Raw genomic sequence first — 23079 nt, forward strand, 5'->3', positions numbered from 1 at the left:
CTGCACAGTGAAAATTTCATTCTGGAAACATTCATAAAAGATTATGTTCACATGATTTCTAAGGGGCAATTTATTGATTGTAAGTGTCAGTTGATGAAGACTACACAATAGACGAAAACATTTACTACCACAGAAATAGCTGTTGGTTTAGTTCACAGCCATTACACAGTCAAAATAAATCAGAACAACTTCTTAGTATAAATACAGTAAAGAACATCTTCATGGAATATAAGTAATTTAAACAGAAATGTTGAGGAATGATATACACACACAAAAGAGAAAGAAAATTTTGCTAGTTATCAGAAGAAATCTTTTGATGAGCTAGAGTACAAATACACATACAAAGAAAACTGTGCACCACATTGTGCCAGCTCAACATACAATGATAGAATTGCAGTTCAGCAGGTAGACTGTGATGAGAGTTGTGTCAGATAGAGTTGGTAGAGGGAGAAAGAGGCAGGAATCAGGAGGGATTGGGGATCAGTAGCTAACAGCTCAGAGGGAGGCAGGAACTGTGTGGCTAGGAATGCAGGAGGAATAGTGCCAGATGTGTGGCCTACCCCTGCAATACATGGGTGCTGGAGCAGGTTAGGTGCGGGGCATGAATAGGATAACATTGAGGCACGGATTTTGAGGGTGTGATAGGGCAATTGAAGGCGAAACTGTTGGGTTGAGGATGTGAGAACAGTTGATTAGTCGAGATTGAGACAGGAGGATTGTTGGAATAAAGGATGTGCTGCAAGAACAACACTCACCTATGTTCAGAAAAGACTGTCAGTTAGACTGTATTAAACTAACTGTTTTAAGGGCACAGAAGTTACACAAGACTATTTCTGGCACACATATACTGATACTTCCCTAAAAATTAAAAGCTAGCATTTTGTACTAATTTATGTGAGATACACTGAGTTGATAAAAGTCATGGAATCCATCCTAACATCATGTTGCACTTCCATTTGCCCAGCTTAGTGCAGCAGCTTAATGTGGCACAGACTCAACAAGTCTTTGGAAGTCCCCTGCAGAAATATCGAGCCATGCTGCCTCTATAGCAATCCGTAACTGTGAAAGTGTTGCCAGTGCAGCATATTGTGCATGAATTGACCTCACAATTATGTTCCATAAATGTTCAATAGGATTCATGTCACGCAATTTGGGTGGCAAGAACATATGCTTGAACTGTCCAGAATATTCTCCAAATCAATCGTGAACAATTGTGGCCCGGTGGCATGGTGCATTGTCATCCATAAAAATTCCACAAGTTGTTTGGGAACAAGTCTATGAGTGGCTGCAAATGGTCTGCAAGAGTTTCATTTGGATGAGAGGAACCAGTCCATTCTGTACAAGCATGGCCCACACTATTATGGAGCCACCACCAGCTTGCACAGTGCCTTCTTGCCAACTTGTGTTCACAGATTCATGAGGTCTATGCCACACTTGTACCATACCGTCAGCTCTCACCAACTCAAATTGGGACTCATATGATCAGATCATGGTTTTACAGTCATCTAGCATCCAACCAATATGGTCACGAGTCCAGAAGAGCTGCTGCAGGTGATGTCATCCTGTTACCAAAGGCACTAGTGTCAGTTGTCTGCAGCCGTAGCCCATTAATGCTAAATTTCACTGCACTGTCCTAATGGATATGTTCATCCTATGCACCACATTGATTTCTTAGGTTATTTCACACAGTGTTGTTTGTCTGTTAGCACTGACAACTACAAACAAACGCCACTGTTCTCTGTCGTTAAGCAAAGGCCGTCAGCCGCTGTGTTGTTTGCAGCAACAGGTAATGCCTGAAATTCTCAGCACACTCTAGACCCTGTGGATCTTGGAATATTGAATTCCCTAACAATTGCCAAAATGGAATCTCCCATGTAGTCTGTCATGCAACTATAATTATGTGAGAAATTTTTTCACATGAATCACCTATCTACAAATGATAACTCTGCCATTTCTGCCCTTTTATACTTTGTGTACTTGATACTACTGCCATCTGCATATGTGCATATTGCTATCCCATGACTTTTGTCACCTGAGTGTATTCCTGCACTAAAACAGGTATCATCTTCCAAGTAAAGAAAATTTATTTCTTCTCAAAATGTAAGTTGATGGTCATTTATGCATATCAGAAGCAAAAGAGGACCAAGAATAGAACACGGTGTCACACCACATTTGATCAGTTCACTTTCTGATCGTGACTGTGATCACCATGGAATTTGCTAGATTGTTTCCTGTCATGGAGGTAAAAATCATGAATCCGCATACATGACACATATTCCTTTTCAAAGTATTTATTAGGATCTCAAATAATTTGTTAATCAGAAGACATAATTCCTTATTTCATTATCACTATAACAACAAAATAAGAAATGATGGTGTCATTGGTTTCTTATATATTTTATTAATGTTTTGGAACTGCTTACTTCCATCTAGATAACATATACACACAGTTGTCACCTTCACTACCTCATGTTAAAAAGAAGGCAAAAGACACAGCTTTATCTTCATATTCGATTAGAATAGTGTAGCTCATAATCAGACACTTACTAAAAAAAAAACTTACTTGGATGCAATCAGTGGTATGGTAGATTAATTTCACTATCACTGATGTATTTGTCCTGAAGGATTCTCAACTGTGTTGAGATTTACAGTTTTTTTCATTTTGTTGTCTCAGTTGTGCATTTATTTTTATGAAATGACTACTTTTAATCAGAGTTTGTCACTTTTAGAGCTATGTAGGTGCATGTGGACCTGTTGTTATCTATTTGGAACTATAGACCAGAATTTGTAGATATTTTGTTTAAACTTCTATGCCCAATCTTGTAGCAATCTGGATTAAAATACAATCTGACCAAATGAATTTAAGGTGCTCTTAGGAAGGAATGCTCTCCCTCAGTTCTGTAGTTGCGGATATTTTACTGTATTAGGCTTCAATACAAGAAAAATATGACATATAAGAAGTGCATATGTCAGTATTTGATATGTCTTTGGAAATTTCCTCTATGTTTTGATGAGAAGGAGTAATTAGGACATTGGAATCATGATTCTTTCCTACACTCTTTTTTTTACATGACAGTAAATCCTGCTTTTCTGCTGGTACATCTTACCATATATACTAAATTCAAAACTGGCATTTTTGTTGTTCCGGGATGTGGAGCTCAGACAAAGCAGGCAGTCATGTTACAATGTTGGTATCTGACTACACGTATTCCTTCAATTTCCATGAAACCTATGAAAACAAAAAGAAATACAGATATGTCACTTCAGTGATGTCCTTAAAAACACATAGATTTGCTAAGTCATAAGACACATAAGAAAATTTGTATAACAATTAGTACCTAAAATTTACACTAAAGGCTAGAAACTTCCACAGATGACCCTTATCATAGACACTTTGATTAATAAGACAATTTTTGACCAGGCCATTCAAAAATAACTGTAGGAAAATTAAGTGTTTTGTTAACTGAGTTTACTTCAAAAGAACAATTGTTTCACATTAATGTGATTAGAAATAAATAAATATCATTATTTCAACATAAAAAAGCAGCATTTGTGAAATTGTCATTTTTGTATTCATTTAGCATCATGTGCTCAAGGCCAAATTTCAAGGTAAATGCACTCATACTGAGGGCCAAATCACCGCAAAAAAATACAGCGAGAAGAACAGAAGATACAGAATCAAAAATCTGCAGCTGAAGGTTCTCATTTGGTCAGAATCAAGAAATCGATACCATAACAAAAATGCACAGATGATGTAATTAATGGATCTGAACTAGAAGAAAGTGAAGAAATTTTGAAAGCAGTCAAATTAGTGAAAAAATAATGTGAATTCAGCCACAACAATCCCAGTTACAAAAATGACACATGGTGTATGAGTTTACTGGAAAGAGCTTGAAATAAAGTTTAATAATATTAGTGAACTGCCTCAACAATACAGCAAAGTGTTATGATGAAATTCCAAAGAATGAGACTCATACAGCATTCAGCGAATGGACCAGTAAATTTATTTTTACCACATCTGTACTCATCACGAATCACAGTTTAAATTTGAAATTTTATGACTTCAAACTACTTCATGACATGTATCCAGTGGTTATCACCAAACAGTTTCAAAATCTTTATCCTAAAACCTGTCCATAAAGAAAGAAAAAAATTAACACATGTGAAGTAAAGCATCTGCAACATGTGTAACTTTTAAAGAATTTGAAGCAGCTTTGTTGAACAAATATTGGTCACAAAGCCACTGATGGTTTATAAAATCGTTGTTGTTATCACTACCAACTTACACAGGGAATGAAAGTACCATGTACAAATGTTTACAAAAAACCTGAGTAAAAATGAATATATAGATGATCCAGTACAAGAACAAGAGTTAGTTGAAATTATAATTCAAACAGTACCTGTTAAGGTACAAGAAAAACTGTCTTTGTCTTTGGACCATGAAACTAAATAAATATGTGTATGATTAGGTAACGTGGAGATTACTGATTAAGAAGGAGCAAAGCAACAGAGGGAATTCTGACACAAGAAACTATGATGAGTATTTTTCATTATGTGAAGATTGGTTTCAAGAAATCACTTGCTAGCAAATTGTTTCAATAAAAGAGAAGATGGACTGTGCAGATACATAGATTATAGACAACCTGTGGAATATTTCCATCATCATGAAAAGTTTAAAAATTTTTATATATCATTTATTCTCCAGTCCCATTGCACAATTGTTATCATTGTGACTTATTTTGAACTCCCTGGATTATCTTCAGATCTCAAAACAAAATAAAACTAGACCTGTAGTATCTACTATTTTACAAAAAGTAGAGAAGTATTTACCTAACTGTTGAAATTATCTATGTAGATAACTGGGAGGGGGAGGGGGGGGGGTGCAGAGGAGATGGGAGGACAAGGGGGACAAGAGAGAGGGACTGAGCAAGAGAAAAGAAGGCAGGGAGGTGGAGTGGTTGGGATTTCCTGAATGTAACGGATTTACATTTAGTAAAATGTTATTTATGTCATTTTACAGTGTGGAGGCAGAGAGACACTGATATGAGCAGGTTTTAACATTTTGTGTTCTGTCAGAGTAACTGAAGGTCTGTACAGTGTCATATCTCACATTTCTGGGTACAGTCAAGTGGTGTCACCATGAATGAAAGCTGCAGTTGGTGTAACGGGAAGCACTACATCATGTTGTGGCATGACACAAATTGGGTATGTCACATGTGCAAATATTTTGGTCAGTCAACAAGCAGCATGCCATCACCATCATAGCTGATGAGATGGCCAATGTCTGCTCATTTCCCAATTCACCAGTATTTTTTTAGTTTACATCCACCCTCCATCTCATCTCATCACACTGTATCACACACATCAGCGTGTAAATTTACAATGATGTCACTGCCATAGTCTGCCCTAAAGATATGACAATTTCAGTGCATCTGTGTGAAACCAATGCAGTGTCCAGGACATACTGTGCACAATGCATACAGTTATATGCCTGAAAAATGTTTCACAATAAAATGTTTACAAATCTTATTTATTTGAATTGCTCCCATATCCTTTCAAAAGAATTGTAATGTATATGTTTCATTTTTTTTTTTAATCATCTTATTCGTTCTGTGATTAAATGCATATGAATTATCATAATTTTTAATGACTAAGCAGTTGCAATTTTGAAACTTCCTGGCAGATTAAAACTGTGTGCCGGACCGAGACTCGAACTTGGGACCTTTGCCTTTCATGGGCAAGTGTTCTACCAACTGAGCTACCCAAGCACAACTCACGCCCCGTCCTCACAGCTTTACTTCTGCCAGTACCTCGTTTTCTACCTTCCAAACTTTACAGAAGCTCTTCTGCAAACCATGCAGGGCTAGCACTCCTGAAAGAAAGGATATTGCAGAGACATGGCTTAGCCACAGCCTTGGGGATGTTTCCAGAATGAGATTTTCACTCTGCAGTGGAGTGTGTGCTGATATGAAACTTCCTGGCAGATTAAAACTGTGTGCTGGACCGAGACTCGAACTCATGACCTTTGCCTTTCACGGGGAAGTGCTCTACCAACTGAGCTACCAAAGCATGTCTCATGCCCCATCCTCACAGCTTTACTTCCACCTGTACCTCGTCTCCTACTTTCCAAACTTTACAGAAGCTCTCCTGCGAACCATGCAGGACTAGCACTCATGAAAGAAAGGATTTTATGGTACAAAAACTGTAAAACAGATATAGAAGCATAAATTCAATTATTACTTCTTCAGAGTGGCAGTAAAAACAACAACTATTAACAAACTAAAAGATCATTGCTCACAAATGATAAAAATAGAGATTTCAGTCCTGGTCCAAAACACGGCCTGAATCTATCAGTAATTTTCACAACAGTAGACACCACAGAAGAGTACATGACCCCTCTAGAAACAATGCCTAAGCTGTGGATTCCTTTTAGGTATGTTAGTCCATGCAATTAGGCATGAGAGTTTCTCTGAAGGTTGAATAGTAGTAGAGAGATACCAACAATATGGAAAGTTCTACTAGAAAAATTAAAATATTATGGCGCTACAAGGAGCTCCTTTGATATCTGGACTCATATCCCAACAAGAGAAATCAAAAGGTCACATTAAGAAATATTACCATAAAAATAAAACCAAACTCATACGGGAGAACATTAAATATGGTGTCCCAGGAAGGTTTATATTTTGCTGACTTTTGTTTTCATACACTTAAATTATTTATCAAATGTATTAAGTTACTCTTAGAAAAACAGTGATGCTTAATGATGACATAAACATACTTGTACAAGTCAAAACACATCAATATCAGACATATCCAGAGGAATAGTGGAATTAGCTTACAACTGATTCCCAGCAAATAGCTTAACTTTCTGTCTTACAACATCTCATATTACGCAAAGGGGGCCTAGAAGTCATTGAAGATGATGACCACCCTGGATGCCCTAGCACATCAATTACTGATGACAATGTGGAATAAGTGAAGAAAATGGTTCTGGAAAATCACCAAATTACCATCAGAGAGGTTTCTGATGATGTTGACATATCCTTTAGCTCATGCTCATTGGGCATGAAACATGTAGGATCACATGTTAAGTTCTTCTCACTGTTTTCTTCTATTACAGTGGGATGGTGCCTCAAGAGTTGCTGCCTCATGGTCATATGGTCAATAAGGAATACTATATGGAAGTTATTCACCGTTTGCTTGAAGTAACCTGAAGAAAATGACCAGAATTGTGATAAAACAATTCAAGTAAACTGCATCACAAAAATGCTCTCACTCACACCTCAATGCTTGGGATTGTTTGGCAAAATATAAAATTTGTATGTTGCCTCAGTCACCATATTCACCACACATGGCCCCCTGCAACTTGTTTCTGTTCCCAAGGATGAAGAGAACCACTGGGAAATAAAAACATAATTGCTGAAGGATCTGAAACCTTAATAAAAAGTGAGTTCTAGAAGTGCTTCCAAGAGTGGAAAAATCACTAGTACAAGTGTATTATATCTGAATGGGATTACGTTGAAGGGAACAAAGTTGATGTTGATGAATAAATAAAGATGCTTTAAGAAAAAATATCCTGTTACTTTTTTATCACACCCCCAAAACGTGTCAGCACTAGTAATAATTGGTTATAAATATACTTCTGTGAGTGCTTCTACTAGTTAATGTACACTTTGATTTGTTTACATCCCTGAAGCCTCTCCTTCAAGAATGGAATCATGAAACACAATGAAAGAATAAATGAATGTGGGTATGTTGTGGGTCTTACCTGGATTGTTTATTCAGTAACATTACCTGTGAAGAGCAAGGATCCAGGTTCATGTCACAGGTTCAGCATAGTTTTTACTATCAGGAATTTTTGAAGTGATAATTTTTGCATAAGGCATTCATTAGAACAGAAACCTGTAGATTTCCACACCACGGTACATCATCTCTCATATGTTCACATACTGTAAGTGTATCTTCAATTAGACCTAGATACCATGAAATTCATTGCCACCAACAACGAATATTCTCTGCTTGTGGGTGATCATGTTGTACATAAAAAAATTAAGATACTGTACTCCACTAACAATTCATTGCAAAGTTAGCAGAAAATTGCTGTACAATCGCATTAGTATCCCAGAAGATGGCCAAAACATCACAATCCTGCAACTATAAAACATCATATTATATTATAAATACTACAGCTTTGTATAATTTTAACAGTCAAGACAAAAGAAGGTTTGTAGATAACAGTAGAGTATAAATATATTTCAGCTGTCATTATTCATTAGTTTGGTACCAGTCAACCATATCAAACTGATCAGTGAGTATGAACATAGAGAGAGGTTGAAAAGGACCAATTTTCCATTTGCTGTGCCCATATTAACAGATGTGACAGATACCAGATACACTAGGCACTACCAATCATCCACTTAGCAAACAAAGGGAGAAAACTGATTCTCTTGGAGACAAACATCTGGGACATAGTCCCTGTTCTCACTTGATTTTTATTTTTATTTATCATTAGTTTTTAATATATTCTGCTACATCAAGACTGCACTGTCAAAGACAATTTTTACTCTGCAAGTTTTGAAACAAACATTTCATACATGATTTCTTCCCAGTTTTATTCAACAGTTTTCTAAAGTCTCACAAAACAATAGTAAAAAATCTGATGATGGCCTTGAAAGCTGAAAACTTGTTCACAGAATAAATAAACATATAGGGCATCAACAGTTTCTGTTTTCTTTGTACATGTGAAATTGTATTTGTACTGAGTGTAGCATGGGACAAAACTGAAACATGGATGCTAAGCAATTCAAAAAAGATGAAAATAAATGGTTATAAAATGTGGTCTTACATGAGAATACTGATCAGATGGCTAGAATGAGTAATCAATGAGTAGGCACTGAATTTATTTGGAAAAATAAGAAATTTATTGCACAACTTGACAAAAGAGGGTATCACATCCAGAGGTATGAAGGAAACATCAGTTTGATAATGGAGGGGAGAGTGGGAGGTAAAAATTGTAGAGGGAGACCAACAGATCAACAAAATAATTCATTAACATAATAAAAAATCTATTCACCACCACCTCGATATTTTTGTTGTACTTATAATGATAAATATATCATGGCAGGTTTAAGAAAATTGCCTCAACTACCACAAAAAGAAAATTCAATGGAATGAACTAGGCATTGTAACATTTATAACATTCTGATTACTACTAACACACTGTTGCCACATTTGTTGTAACTATTATTTTTCCTGTACATATAAACTCGTTTCACTTCCAAGTCACTTACACTTAGAGAACCATGGAATATTTACCCAATGAATAAAATAAATAAGTATTTCAGTTTTAATAAGTGTTGCAGTTTATCTCACTCATTTACACATGATTTCAAACTTTAAATAGCACTTATGCACTGATTTGATTTCGTGTTCCATAGGTCCAACTGTGTTTGGTTCACAAGGACGTGGAATGAGTCAGTTTTTTAGAAATACAGTGTGATAATCTTATAGCATATACAGACATTTCAGTACATAATTATATAAAAATTTATACAGTAAATTCTCTATACTCACTTCTGTAATTTTAACATTTCTAATCAATAAAACAATTCAGAATTTCATGTTACTTACCTAATTTTGCTACTGTAATTAAAATATATTAGTTACTTCATCTTCATCCAAGTTGTAACAGAAAACTACAATGTTTAAACATGTTTTTCACAAAGCATACTAAAGTTTTACAGAAAAAGTAAAGTAAGTTGCACAAGATAGGACTTCACTGTGTACTCAACACAAAGAGCTGCCATCTGCAAATATAAATCAACGTTTGTATGATGATAGTAATTTAGGATACAGAAGAAATTAACAAAGGACACAAACAATGGATGAAGCATATCCTGGGGACAACATCATTCATGTGTGTGGTGAAAAAGGGCAACATATAAATGAACATTTTTGATTTCATGTCCCAGCAGGAAAAATAGCATCAAAGAGGATTACCAAACACCATTACTCCATGTATTGGGTAATATAACAGAAGCTACAAATATGTAAAATGCATTTTACTCATTTGTCAGCTGATCTGCACAGATATGTTTTTAAAGAAAAATTTGCAACACCATTTTTTCTTCTAGTAAGATAATAAATGATAATACCACAATAAATAATTTTAAAAAGCAACAAAACACAGCAATTTCTTACAATATTTATTAGGATGTTGATATAAACAACTTTTAGTCAGGTAGCATATGAATACATTTTTTGTCTCCACTGTAATGTTAAAATAAAAAAATCTACACAAGACACACTACACAACTTGCTCACATTCATGAAATCTTTAATGCATAAGTCACTGTGTTACTTCCATTCAATATTAAATTAGTACTCCATCTAATGAAAATTTAGGTAAGGACAAAATTTACCCAGTTAGACATAAGACACACTGAAAATAAGAGCACTATCACATTATTGAAGTTACATTTCATTTTCTCATAGCTCAAGACAGGCAAATTTATGAAGAGAGTTGTGAGAGATTCATATGTTGAAGTCTTATGTGTCTCTGGAAATTTCCTTTCAGTTTTGTGCGATGGGGACAATAAGGACATTGGAAAGTAGGTTCTTTCCCACACTCATATTTCACATGGTTGTAAAGTGACTTTTTCTGCTGGTACAACTTACCACATTCACTACACTCAAATCTTCGGTCTGCATAGGCCCATCTTTTTGGATTGACGGGAAATAGTAGTTGTGAACTGTGGGATGTTTGTATCATATTTTCATTTAGTCCATCAGTTCCTCTGTATTCTGTGAAAACAAATGGATGTGCTGTACATAACTTAAACCAACTAATTTATCATATAGAGCACTACAGAGAACCAACATTTTAATATTAATCAGTGTTCACAATATAGGTGACAGGATACAGATCTCCACATATTATTTTGCAAGGTTTTACGAGAACCTCTCAAGCAATGCTTGATATGCCACAAAAATATGATTGCAAGAAATTAATTTTTTGTTGGTATTTGTTGGCATTAGAGGATCTCTTACTTCATCTTATAATGATAATTACATTACATAATTGTTTTACCACAAAGGCAGCAGGGTGAGTAAAGATAATCATTTGCACATTGGATGGATATTTAAAAATAATACTGAAAAATCGACATTACCAAAATGGCTGCCTCAGGCATGGTCACTCAATTCCAGTTCTAGGTGCCTATCTTAAGGTTTCTAGAGCCAATAAAAATTTGATTTTCATTATTTTATATAATTACTGACAGAATTTAAACATTTTAAATGCTGTCAAATCTATTCATTAGAAGGTATAATCTTATGTTTAATGTTTAACACAGAAGACAAGCATTACAGTTAGAAATTGGGTATATGTCATGAGTCAGCACAGCTGACGACACGCAAATTACCCAGACTGTATTCATCCAATACATGAGAACCAGAGTGTTTAGCAACCTTCATCAAATTTTACAAATAATTTAAAAATACCACAAAACTTTTTCTTGCTGATAACCCTCCTGCCAATATCCCCATAAAATGATGAAATTGAAAAAGTTTATTGTTTACTAGCTTTGCTGTTCGTGCAATAAAATTTCAGCTTCAGGTATAACATTTTACTTTATTACTTCCTTACTAGTAACTCTATTTGCAACACATTTAATAGGTGGTATCTACTTATACCATTGAATGTAACTGCAACATTATACCTTTGTACAACAGATAATTCAGGAGACATGCTGTCACAAACACTGAGATGCATCAGAAACTAGCTTTTGTTTAAAACAGAGCACGAATTACCCAGACTATACTCATTCAGTGTTTGATGATGAGAGCACTTACTGACTTCTTGAGAACTTTATAAATAATTTCAAACATTTTTCTGAAGTTTCCCTTGCTTACATGCATAACGTTAAATATTTAATACATTAACTCACTTGTAAAGTTGTAAATCAATCAGAAGTTTGAAGCTGTTTTACGCACAGGAATTCATTTCTTTAAAGAAATGGGTTTTACTGACAGTTTCTAAATTTACAAACTCATTTCTTCTTCACGATTCATGACCATGCGTGCGCACACACACACACGTGCACCCTCCCCCCCCCCCCCCCCCCACCCCACCCTCCGCCACACACACACATACTACAGATTCCCAGCACTGCACTATGATTGAGGTGACAGGTTATAATGGGTGAAATGAGGGATTTGGAAAATTAAGAGCTGAAGAGAAGGGAAATATGGGAGATGCAAGGCCAGGGAAGGGAATGATGAATGACAGCAAAAGCAGAAGAATGGGATTTAGGGATATTGCACCCCTGGGAGGTGGTGCAATGGTGGAACATAGGCCGAGGTGATGAGGGGAGTGGGGGAGGGTGGGATAAAAACCACTGAATGTGATGATGTCCTCTGCATCAAGGAGGTCAAATTTGCTTTTGTCCATAGTGTTGGTCTATTACGAGAGGATATATTTCAATGGGAGCACAGACCAACAGTTGGTCATGCCCACATAAGGAAAAAAGTGGTAATTAGAGCAGAATGAGTATATTAGGTGGCTTTTTTCACTAATGGTCTTGCTTCCGATGAGGTAAGATACATCTGACAGGACAGAAATAGGGTGTGCTGAGTGAGTTTATGGGGCAGGTTTATAGTGTGTCTTTCACACCGATATGACTGATGGACCAACGAGTTAGAAGGGAAAAGACTACCAATTAGGAATCAACAAAAACAACTCTGAGGTGGTGTAGAAAGAATCAAAGCTATCAAAGTGGAGGTATTATTAGTTACTGCTGGGTTTAAAGGAGATGAAAGTTTTTGTGGCACTATCACAGAGGTGGAGGTCAGTACTCAGGGAGGTGAAAAAAATTGGAGTTAAAGAACTAAGGCTGTAGAAGAATAATGATGAAATATCTTGACTCTGGATCCAGCTCCCAGTGATAATGCTAAACCTGAATAAGATTAGTGGTTGAGAATTGCCAATGAATGCCTTAAACAGAATGATATGAGGCTTACATGTGACTGTGACATAGATCTGTTTGAATACTTTCCCTCATAGGAGAAGTGAGACAGTTTTAAATGGTTTTATTTAATCGTATGGCTAGGGCCCCCCATCGGGCAGGCTGTTTGCCGGGTGCTGGTCTTTCAATTTGACACCACTTCGGCGACCTGCAGTCAGTGAAGATGGTAGGATGATGATGAGGACAGCGCAACACCCAGTCACTGGGTGGAGAAAATTCCCCGACCCAGCCAGGAATCAAACCCAGGCCCAGAGGTTTGACAATCCATCACGCTGACCTTTCAGCTACCGGGGGCGGACAGTTTTAAATGGTGGCATAGCCTTTAAAATGAGAAATGTTGGTGTATGGGAGTTGCATCAAAAGTAACAAGTGAGAATTTCAGTGATGATGGGACAGGAGCTGTGGAGAGGCAATGGATGAAATGGTGTTTTGGTGCAGTAAGTTGGGATGTGGGCTTATGGGCTGAATGTGTTAGTCAATATGGTAAGAAACTTTCTAATGGAAGTACACTACCAGTTAGAATGAGGCATACAGGGTAATACGATTTATGGATTTCAGTAAGAGTAAGTCAAATTTACAGGAGTGAGGAAGGAAACAAGATTCTGGAATGAGTAAAGGGCTCTCAAGAAGCATCAGAGGTCTTCCTGGAGATTTTGAATCAGATCCTTGCAGCAAGGCTTGTAGATGGAAATATAACAACAATAAACATAAATTCCATCCAAAGGCCATGTTGGGGCCTGCTGGTACCAACCGACTGCTGTTTCATCCTCTGCCCATGGTGTCATCAGATGCAATATGAAGGGACGTGAGATCAGCACACTGCTCTCCTGGCCATTGTTAGTTTTCATGATCTGGAGTCACCACTTCTCAATCAAGTAGCTCCTCAGTTGGCCTCACAAGGCTAAGTGCACCTTGTACCAATCCTCACAACAAGGAAAAATCCCTGGCAGTACCAGGGTACCAGGAACCAAATCCAGGTCTTGCACATGGCAGTCAGCTTTGCTCACCACTCAGCTATGGAGTCATGGAGTATATATATATGTATAGAGGCTACACAGGTTAAGATCCATTTTCATATTACAAGATAATCTCTGAACTAGTCCTGTTTTGGATTGAGAAGCAGCAGGAGTGAGTTACAATATGTTTGTGACTGGTCTACAACAGTGTTTGTTAAGTTCCTAAGAATCTTGCCTAAACAAAAGCTAATAGATGGCATGTAACTTCAAATGGATTCTTAAAAACACAGTTATCATTTGAAAGTGTACTAAAAAGTAAAATTTTAATAAAAATCAATGTCCACAATACACCAAAAAAAGATAAATATCCATGTCTGTTTATGCAAGAGGTCACTTTGGTTTATAGGATAATTCTTGACAGTCATTGGACAACAACTGCAGGAATATTACACAACTGAGTCTACATTAGAGGGAACAGTTTGCTTTGTTTTATAATAATTATTACATGAGTTTCATTGTATCATCACAAAACTGTGAATACTGACAAACATATATCTGAGCTTATCAAAATTTTAATTTGTCTACGAGCAATGAATTACTGCCAGAGATTTTATGGCACCTTTCCTCATAGTCTGGAAGCAATAACAGCATGGATTACACAAAAGGTCTGATGCTTGTAAAACATAAATAAATAGCTATTGCTGGATATTATATTTGTTGTTGACAGCAGCATGATTAAATATGAAATTGATGTTTATTCTCTGTGGAACAGAGCAACAGGAAAACTAAGAATGAAATTCCAGCAATAGTCTTAGGCATTCTGTTGAAGCCCTTTTTATTGTTTTCATCTTGATTACATTCCTAAATAAGTTTCCTGCCCTTACTAAAGCAAAGTTACTTTTGTTAAACTCTTTTTCACCCTATTTCATATGGCAGGGGAATCATTGTATCTGAAAGCTAATGACTCTCTCAGTTGTTGTATTTACTTGTTAATTTGCTGTCTTTTGATAAGTAAACTTGTTTAGCATATGGGAATAACTTATTATGGTAGTTATCCACCCCCCCCCCCCCCCTCTCTACTATTGCCATCCCCTTCACCACACATTCCACTGTAAGTGAAGGGAGAATCAAAAAATTAATGTAATTTCGTGTGATTGTATTGCTATACTTTTTGTAACAGAAACAGTTTTTTAATTCCTTCCTTCCTGGTCCCCTTTAACCAGTTGATAAAGGGTTGGGACTGATATGGCACTTCTACAATTTTGCAGAGAACCACTACACCCATATATCAGCTACTATTATGAAGGTCATTCCAAAAGTATTGCCACTATTTGTTTGTGGTGACTTTGGTTATCCATGCCAGCGGTCATTGGTGTAGTGCTAATGCTTGAATCTTCCTCTTTCATTTGCAGGTGGTTCCGTTGTTCTGCTGTAGTTGGCTCCAGTAGAGGAGTGTTCCAAAATGGAGTCTGAGGTGGCCATGTGTATAAAACAGCAATGTGTGATTGAATTCCTCACTGCTGAAGAAATTGTGCTGAATGAAATCCATTGACACTTGCCAAAGGTGTATGGAGACAATATAATAGATGTGAGCAATGTGAGGCAATGGGTACGGCATTTTCAAGTTGGTGAAAAGGGTGTGCATGAAAAGCCATGGCCCAATCGACCATGCACAGCTGTCATCCCTTGCAATGAAGATGTCTTGGTTAATTCATCTGAGCTGATAATGACCAGAGAATTGAATACAAAGCTGAATGTCACCTGGAATGCCTTAGAAACTATGTTGGAACATCTTGGTTATTGCAAAGTCTGTGTGAGATGGGTCCCACAGTTGCTTACAGAAGAACAAAAAACTCATTGAATGGAAATTTGTTGGGACCTGCATGACGAATATGAAGCTGAACGTGACTATTTTGTGGATAGTATCATCACTGGAGATGAGAAGTGGTGTCACCACTATGAGCCAGAATCTAAAAGGCAGTCCATGGAATCACAACATGTAAATTCTCCATCAAAGAAGAAATTCAAGACACAGTCATCTTCAGGCAATGTGATGTGCACAATCTTCTGGGATAGCCAGGTTATGGTTCTTTTGGATATCCTGGAGACTGGAGAAACTGTCAATTCAGTATGCAACAAGATGACACTAACTAAACCAAAAGCCTGAATTTCAAGGGTAAGGCCAGAGAAGAAGACCAACTTTCACATGCAACACGATAACGACCCGCATTAGTTTTGCAACCACGCAACTCATTGCAAAATGTGGCTGGACTGTCTTACTACATCCACTGCACAGTCTCGATTTAGCGCCTTCAGACTTCCATCTCTTAGGGTCTCTGAAAGATGGACTACGTGGCGAACATTTTCAGAACTCAGAGGCAGTTGTCAAAGCTGTAAGGAAGTGGTGAGCTTCAGCTGGTCACAATTTTTACAAGTGTGGCATACAGGCTATGGTTCATCACTGGCAAAAGTTCATAATGAATGGTGGTGACTATGTGGAAAAATGGCAGTCTGTAGCTAAAATATTGCTCTGTTTAGCTATGCTGTTGTGATTTATGTATCCCTTGTAGTTTCCATGAATAAAAATAGGAGGCACTGCTTTCAGAATGACCCTCATACAATGCAGCCACCCATCCACAAAGCATTTTAAGGCTACCCCGCACCCCTCCACTCCTCCTCCTGGGATGAATCTATGTACCCCTAGCGTAATTCATTGGCTAAATGTGACATTATTTTTCAAAGTGTATGTATTTTGTGTATCTGAGGCAGAACATGGGAATCAGCCCAGCATATACCACCTAAAGACAACATCCAGACCAGTTAGCACACTGTCCCTCATCGTTAATCACCATGCAGACTTAATTCAGGTCTAGTGTCTCCCCATGTCCGAGAAGCAGATGCTTTTAATGTGCTCAGTTGTCCAGGCAGTTTACTTTTTTAATTACTGGATAAAAATAACAGATGCTGCAGCATCAGAAGACATACAATAGCTTTAACCAATTCTTCATATTTCATTTCTGTCGATGTCAGAAGAAAAGTGAACAAGAAGTAACTAAAGGAATAACTGTGAGCATAATTTTTGGTTTAAATACTGCTATCAGTTTCCATGCTTTACTGATTGATGATAACATTGTCTCATTTAGATTATCTTCAAATTAAGATTTATGAGTACTGGGGCAGAGCAGCTGCAGTTGCATGCATATTGGAGATGATTATGTGAGGCATTCAGAAAACAAAAATTCAGAAATTAACAAAATGTAGTACTGTATACACAAATTCTCCAATATTATATTTTATCAGAACAGTGGTTAAGCAAGGATATAGTTCACCATTGCTTCATCAGATGGCAACAGTTTGCATGGTCACTTAACAATCTGTTACATGTTTGGAAAAACAAATGACACACATTACAGCTACAAGAGAGTGTAAGGGCTATCCTTCATTTGCTTAAATTATATTTATTTATTGTGGAATACAGTGAGGGATTCGTGGTGTTGAATCATTTTGTAAGCATATGTCATTCCTTTGAAATTAAGTGCTTGCACTAGTTAATTTCACATGCACATTGTTGCCATAATTTTAGCTTTGTCACTGACAATGTGGCAGCAGTCTGGTCAGAGGGAGTCAGCAAATCTGTCACGTGGAAGGACAGCCACAGTGCACAAGTGCTATAGCATTGTTTCTATGTGGAAAGTATTTTTAATGTGATATTAATAACATAAAAATGTGTGGCTCTAATACAATTAGGTGAACAGAAAGTGGTTATAGAAGAAAAACATGACATGATATCCCCAGCTCAATTATAGCATGATCTCTGAAAAGATTTTTGTACAATATGACAGGGCAAAGAAAAAATATGTATTCCACCATGTCAGGATTGAATTAAATACCATACAAGTACAGTAAGCACCAAATGAACTTTGCATAACTGCTGTGGAACATTTAGGACTTTTAGCTCCAAAAATGGTCTGCCAATAATCTGTTCCAGCCTCTAATAAATCAGAGCATATAGAAAAAAAACTGTTTAAAATGTAACTGGGTAATTTGGATGCATCATTTTCAGAATATATGCAAGTGTTTTTGTAACTTATGGAACACTATTTAGCGTGCCCTTCATGTGTGTAGTGTACTGAAATTGCAGTTACTGTATGAAAGTGGCATGACATACAGCTGAATGGTGAATCAATGCGCAGGTCACTGACTCACCCCACTGAAACTGTATAGGTCCATGCACTTTATGTGTAATGCAATACACTAGGTTGAGGCTGCACTATCCATCTACCAAAGAACAGTTTAATGTAACACCAATTCTTATTCAACTGGGAGTGAAGTATATCCAAGGAAAAAAGATAAAAATAAATTGCATTTTTAAAATCTGCATAACTACAGTCCTGTAGTGCTTATGTACAACTATGACTTTATGACTAATCATATTATTATATTGGAATAATTAGAAAAAAAGACATACTAATTCATACTAACAGCATTATAAGAATAATATTTCAGTACGAAAACAGTTATCATCAGCTATTTTTTAAAACCAAATGGCAGGATTAAATCATGAACCAGATACTGAAACATCTAACATAGAACATTTAGAAGAGAATGAAGGTGGAAAATGACAACATGCAATTATACACAGATTTTTTTGAATTAATTTTCAAACTCTAGGGTTCAATTATCTCGTATTCAGTCTGACTGATGTAGCATGATAATGAAGTAGCAGCTGCTGCATGGTCTGGTCAGGAGCATGTGGAGGAGGAGAAGAAAGGTAATAATCATGGAGATGGCACATCAGTAGTTTGTAAAACCAGCCACAAAAGCAGAGAAGAGGGTGATAAAGGCACAGCAAGACAAGAAGGAGGGCAAAGGACATTATGAGCTTAAAAAGTAATGTCTATAGAGACATCTGAATTAGCAGAATGGAATACACAATCAGAAAAGGTACATTGATAACAGTCAAGGAATTTTTCTACAGGGAGTATTCATGGAGAAGTAAACATTATTTAAGACTATCAGGTAACCAGTGCAAGATGCCCTTTGAGTCCTTCTGGCTTAGCTATTCACTACAAAATACGTATGTTTTAGGTACTGTACAGTCATTTAACAACCAAAGAAAACAAAATAGAAATGATAAATTGTGATCATTTCAATACATTTTATGTGTGGAAAATAGCTATATGCAATATACACAGATTTTTTAAAATAAATTATGAAACTCTGGTGAAATCCAGTTTGAATGATGCAGCAGATGACATCTGCCTCTCATGCCTGCCCCACTGTTTGGTTACACTACCAAGGCTAAGTAAATTCACATTGTCTTCTCCAATTGCTTGCTTACATTTGCCTACAGATGCAATAACACATGTTCCCATAGGCCATCTACCTTTGTGATTAAGACATTCTCTTTACGCCTACCACGCTGCGCATATCACAGAATTTTTATTTACAAAAGAAAAGTTCATATAAGAACTATGACAACTAAAATTAATTATTTCACGCTTAATATTATGGAGACGATAGACTGCTATCCACCACTACACACAGGAGATGCTGAGTTGCATGACAGGCACAACAAAAATGCTGCTAAACATGTGAGTTTTTAGCCAAAAGGCATCCTTCTAAAGTAGACAACACGCACACACATTCATGCAAGCACAACTCACAAACACATGACCCTGCCTCTGGCCACCAAGGCTGGACTGCGAGCACCTGCATATCATCGGAGTGGTTGGGATGAGAATGGTGGTGGAGCAGGGAGGAGGAGGAATAGCAGGGTGGGGGTGAATGACAGAAGAGTACTGCTTGTGGGAGCATATAGGGATGTGGTGGTGGCAGGGTAGTGCAGCTAGGTGCAGTCAGGAGATTACACAGTGGGAGAGGGAGTGGGGGGAGGGGGGGGGGGAGTGGCAAAGGAGAGAAGCAGAGGAGGGGATGAAGACTGTGGGTGCACTGATGGAATAGAAAGGTGTGTAGTGCTGGACTGGGTACAGGGAAGGGGGAAGGAGGATAGATAGGTGAAAGACCAGGACTAATGAAGATTCATTAGCAGTCTTTTTTTTGTGGCTGTCTGCAACTCTCATTATTCCATTATGGATTTTCCATTGTTTTATTTCATATTTAAATATTTATATTTGATGTCTTTAAATTGTTATTGAAGTTTTTAACATAAAACTTTATAAATTCAGTTCTATTAAGTTTTATTAAATATTTATCAGTGAATGTGTCTCACAAAGACGTAAGAGCTTTGCTTTGTAGCCTATAGTATCTTCGTGCTCCTTTATCATACATAGACTTGGAAGAAAGCTGTGATGAATGGTGATCTAGCAACTCTATGAGACTGCTGAAAGTAGATGTGTTGTTCCAGTTATTAGTTCAAATTTCTTCACTGTAATGCGTGAAGAGTATCAGAATACAAACATTTAAATGTTGAGATGCTTTATTTCATTTTGTAACCTAAAATTTAGCAGGTATTCACAATCCTTACATCAGTTAATTTTCTATGTACTAGCCCAGTCTGCAGAAATTTAAATGCCTCTAAAGAAGACAAAGAAGACAACATGAAGACAATCAGCTGAGTAAAAACTTTATATCTTAGTAACTGGATATGTCATTTAATGCATTTCCCTTCAAAGTAATGACTAATGTCCAGACTGAGGACATGTCATTGAATATGCAGCATTAAAGAGGTGTATTACAAGTTGGAGTTTGTCTTTTTACTGCAACTGAGAACCTTGCAGTTGTTTAAGATGACCTGATGTCTACACATTCCATGGACAGTGATTGTGTAATGACTAATTGACTTTTTGTGAATTCGTGTGGAAGATTCCTCCATATTGGAGTGGTATGTGTATGTAAGAATATGTCAGCTGAAGGATCATGCACAGAGTGTGAGATAGAACAAACTGAAATAATTTTTGATGGAGAACATTAAGAACTGATTCATAACAAAGGATTTTGCCAATGAGATCAAATGTTAATGAAAACTTGGATTAATAAAAGTTACTAATGACATATCCTAGTAAAATACACCTGATCCTAACCAAGACACAGTCACATAAACAGCAAACATGGGAGAAAAACACTAATTAGTGTGCAATAATACTGAAATCCACTGCTTGAAAAAGACTGAAGCACCAAGAAGGTGAGGCACAAACAAAATAAAACTTAATAGATTGAGAGAGAACCATACATTATGGAGTATAAGATCCATATTTTTCTTTGAAAAATTGCCTCCAAAATTCAGATGCATCTTATACTACCATCAGTCTTAAAAATGGCCATATTTTCAATGCCACAGGAAACCTATCCCTATCTGTTAAAATTTGACTCAACTGGCAACAGCAGTGCACCAATGCGATGAACATGAGTTCTGGGGATTCACAAACTTGTTAACACCTTCTCTCTTCCGCTCTGCCATCACAAACCCAGAACACTGTCTAGCATATGTGTCACTGCAGTCTACAGTGCCAGTAAACTTGAACTGAAGGTGATTATGTTATTGGTAACAGTACAGAATTTTGTTAGCAGCTAGTTTCATAATTTAAAAAAATAAAAACGATTCATATGACATGGGCTATAAATTGAAAGTAAGAGCATATGCAGTAGAACATGGAAACAGAGCAACTGAATGGCATTTTGACCGTCCACCAACAGAAAAAACCATTTGCAATTGGTGGGCTAGTCAAGAAGAACAGAAAAGAATCAGGAAGATTAAATGTGCAAATAGAGGCTTGAATGCAAAATGACCAAAACTAGAAGATGACATACTGAAATTGATTCAAGTACACCATCAAAATGGCACTGGAATTAATACAAAAATGATTCGAATACACATCTGTATACTAGGGCTACAGTGGAACCTAACAGACTTTAAGGGTGAAGTTGGTTGGTGCTACAGTTTTATGAAGTGTCATGGACTTGGCATGAAAACCAAAATCAAAATATCTCAGGAAATTCTGCAAGAGTATGAAGAGAAAATATGATCTTTCCTTCACGTTATTCTTCAACATCGAACAAAAACTGGTATGGGACTAACCCAAAATACTATACTGGATGGAATAATGACAATATTATGAAAAGGGTAGACTGCTAACACCCACATACAAACACACACACACAACCACTGTTTCTTGCTGCCAAGGCCATGAGGGGAGCAGTTGAGGGTCAGGAGGAATCTCAGGCAGGGTGAGAGAGGGATGGCAGGGTAGGAGTGGTAAACAGTAAAGTGCTACTTGTGAGAGCACACAGGGATGAAGTGGAAAGAGGGTAGGGTAGCACAATGCAGTCAGGAGGTCAGATGGAGGGTGAGGGGTAGGAGAGAAGTAAAAAGACTGTGGGTGTGTTGGTGGAATAGGAGGGCTGTGTAGTGCTGGAGTGGGATCAGATAAGGAGACAGATGGGTGATGGACAAAGATCAACAAAGGCTGGGGCCAGGATGGTTACAGGAATGTAGGATATGTTGCAAGGAGAGTTTCCATCTCCACAATTCTGAAATTCTGGTGTTGGTATGAAGAATCCAGATTACACAAGGTGCGAAGCAGTCATTAAAATGAAGAACGTTGTGTTGGGCAGCACTCAGCAACTTGCTGGTCTGTTTCTTAGCACAGTTTGTCAGTTGCAATTCATGCAGACAGACAGTTTGTTGGTTTCCATGTCCACATAGAATGCAGCACAGTGGTTGCAGCTTAGCTTGCAGATCACATGGTTAGTTTCACAGGTAGCCCTGCCTTTGACGGGATGGTGATGTTAGTGACTGGAATAGGGTAGGTGGTGGTGGTGGGAGGATATATGGGGCAGGTCTTGCATCTAGGTATTTCAGTGATGTAATTCATGAGGCAAGGGGCTAGGAGCAGAGGTTGTGTAGGGATGGATGAGGATATTGTGTTGGTTTGGTGGGTGACAGAATACTGCTCATTTCAGGGCACAATGAGAGGTAGCCGAAACACTGATGGAGAGTGTGGTTCAGTTACTCCAGTCCTGGGTGGTACTGAGTCACAAAAGGTATGCTCCTCTATGGCTAGACGGTGGGACTTTGGGAGGTGGTGGGTGATTGGATAGATAAGACAAGGGAGATCTGATTCTGTATAAGGTTGGGA

The 23079-nt window shown here is 37.3% G+C and overlaps 1 protein-coding gene across 12 annotated transcripts in view; it reads right to left on the reverse strand.

Moving 5' to 3' along the window:
- LOC124788276 (longitudinals lacking protein-like) overlaps positions 1-23079 on the reverse strand; it is a 552769-nt gene that overhangs the window by 287555 nt on the left and 242135 nt on the right. Inside the window, exons 5-7 of one of the 12 annotated variants that reach the window (XM_047255496.1) lie at positions 10678-10803; positions 7011-7210; positions 3185-3229 (exon numbers count right to left, since the gene is read on the reverse strand). The exons of the other annotated variants lie outside the window; for them this stretch is intronic. Of the exons in view, the coding sequence (XP_047111452.1) occupies positions 3200-3229; positions 7011-7210; positions 10678-10803 (356 nt within the window). The 3' untranslated portion in view covers positions 3185-3199. Of the gene's footprint in view, positions 1-3184; positions 3230-7010; positions 7211-10677; positions 10804-23079 lie in introns of those variants that run through there. 12 annotated transcript variants of the gene reach the window in all.

Source organism: Schistocerca piceifrons, chromosome 3 (assembly GCF_021461385.2).
Source record: "Schistocerca piceifrons isolate TAMUIC-IGC-003096 chromosome 3, iqSchPice1.1, whole genome shotgun sequence".
Lineage (NCBI taxonomy): Eukaryota > Metazoa > Arthropoda > Insecta > Orthoptera > Acrididae > Schistocerca > Schistocerca piceifrons.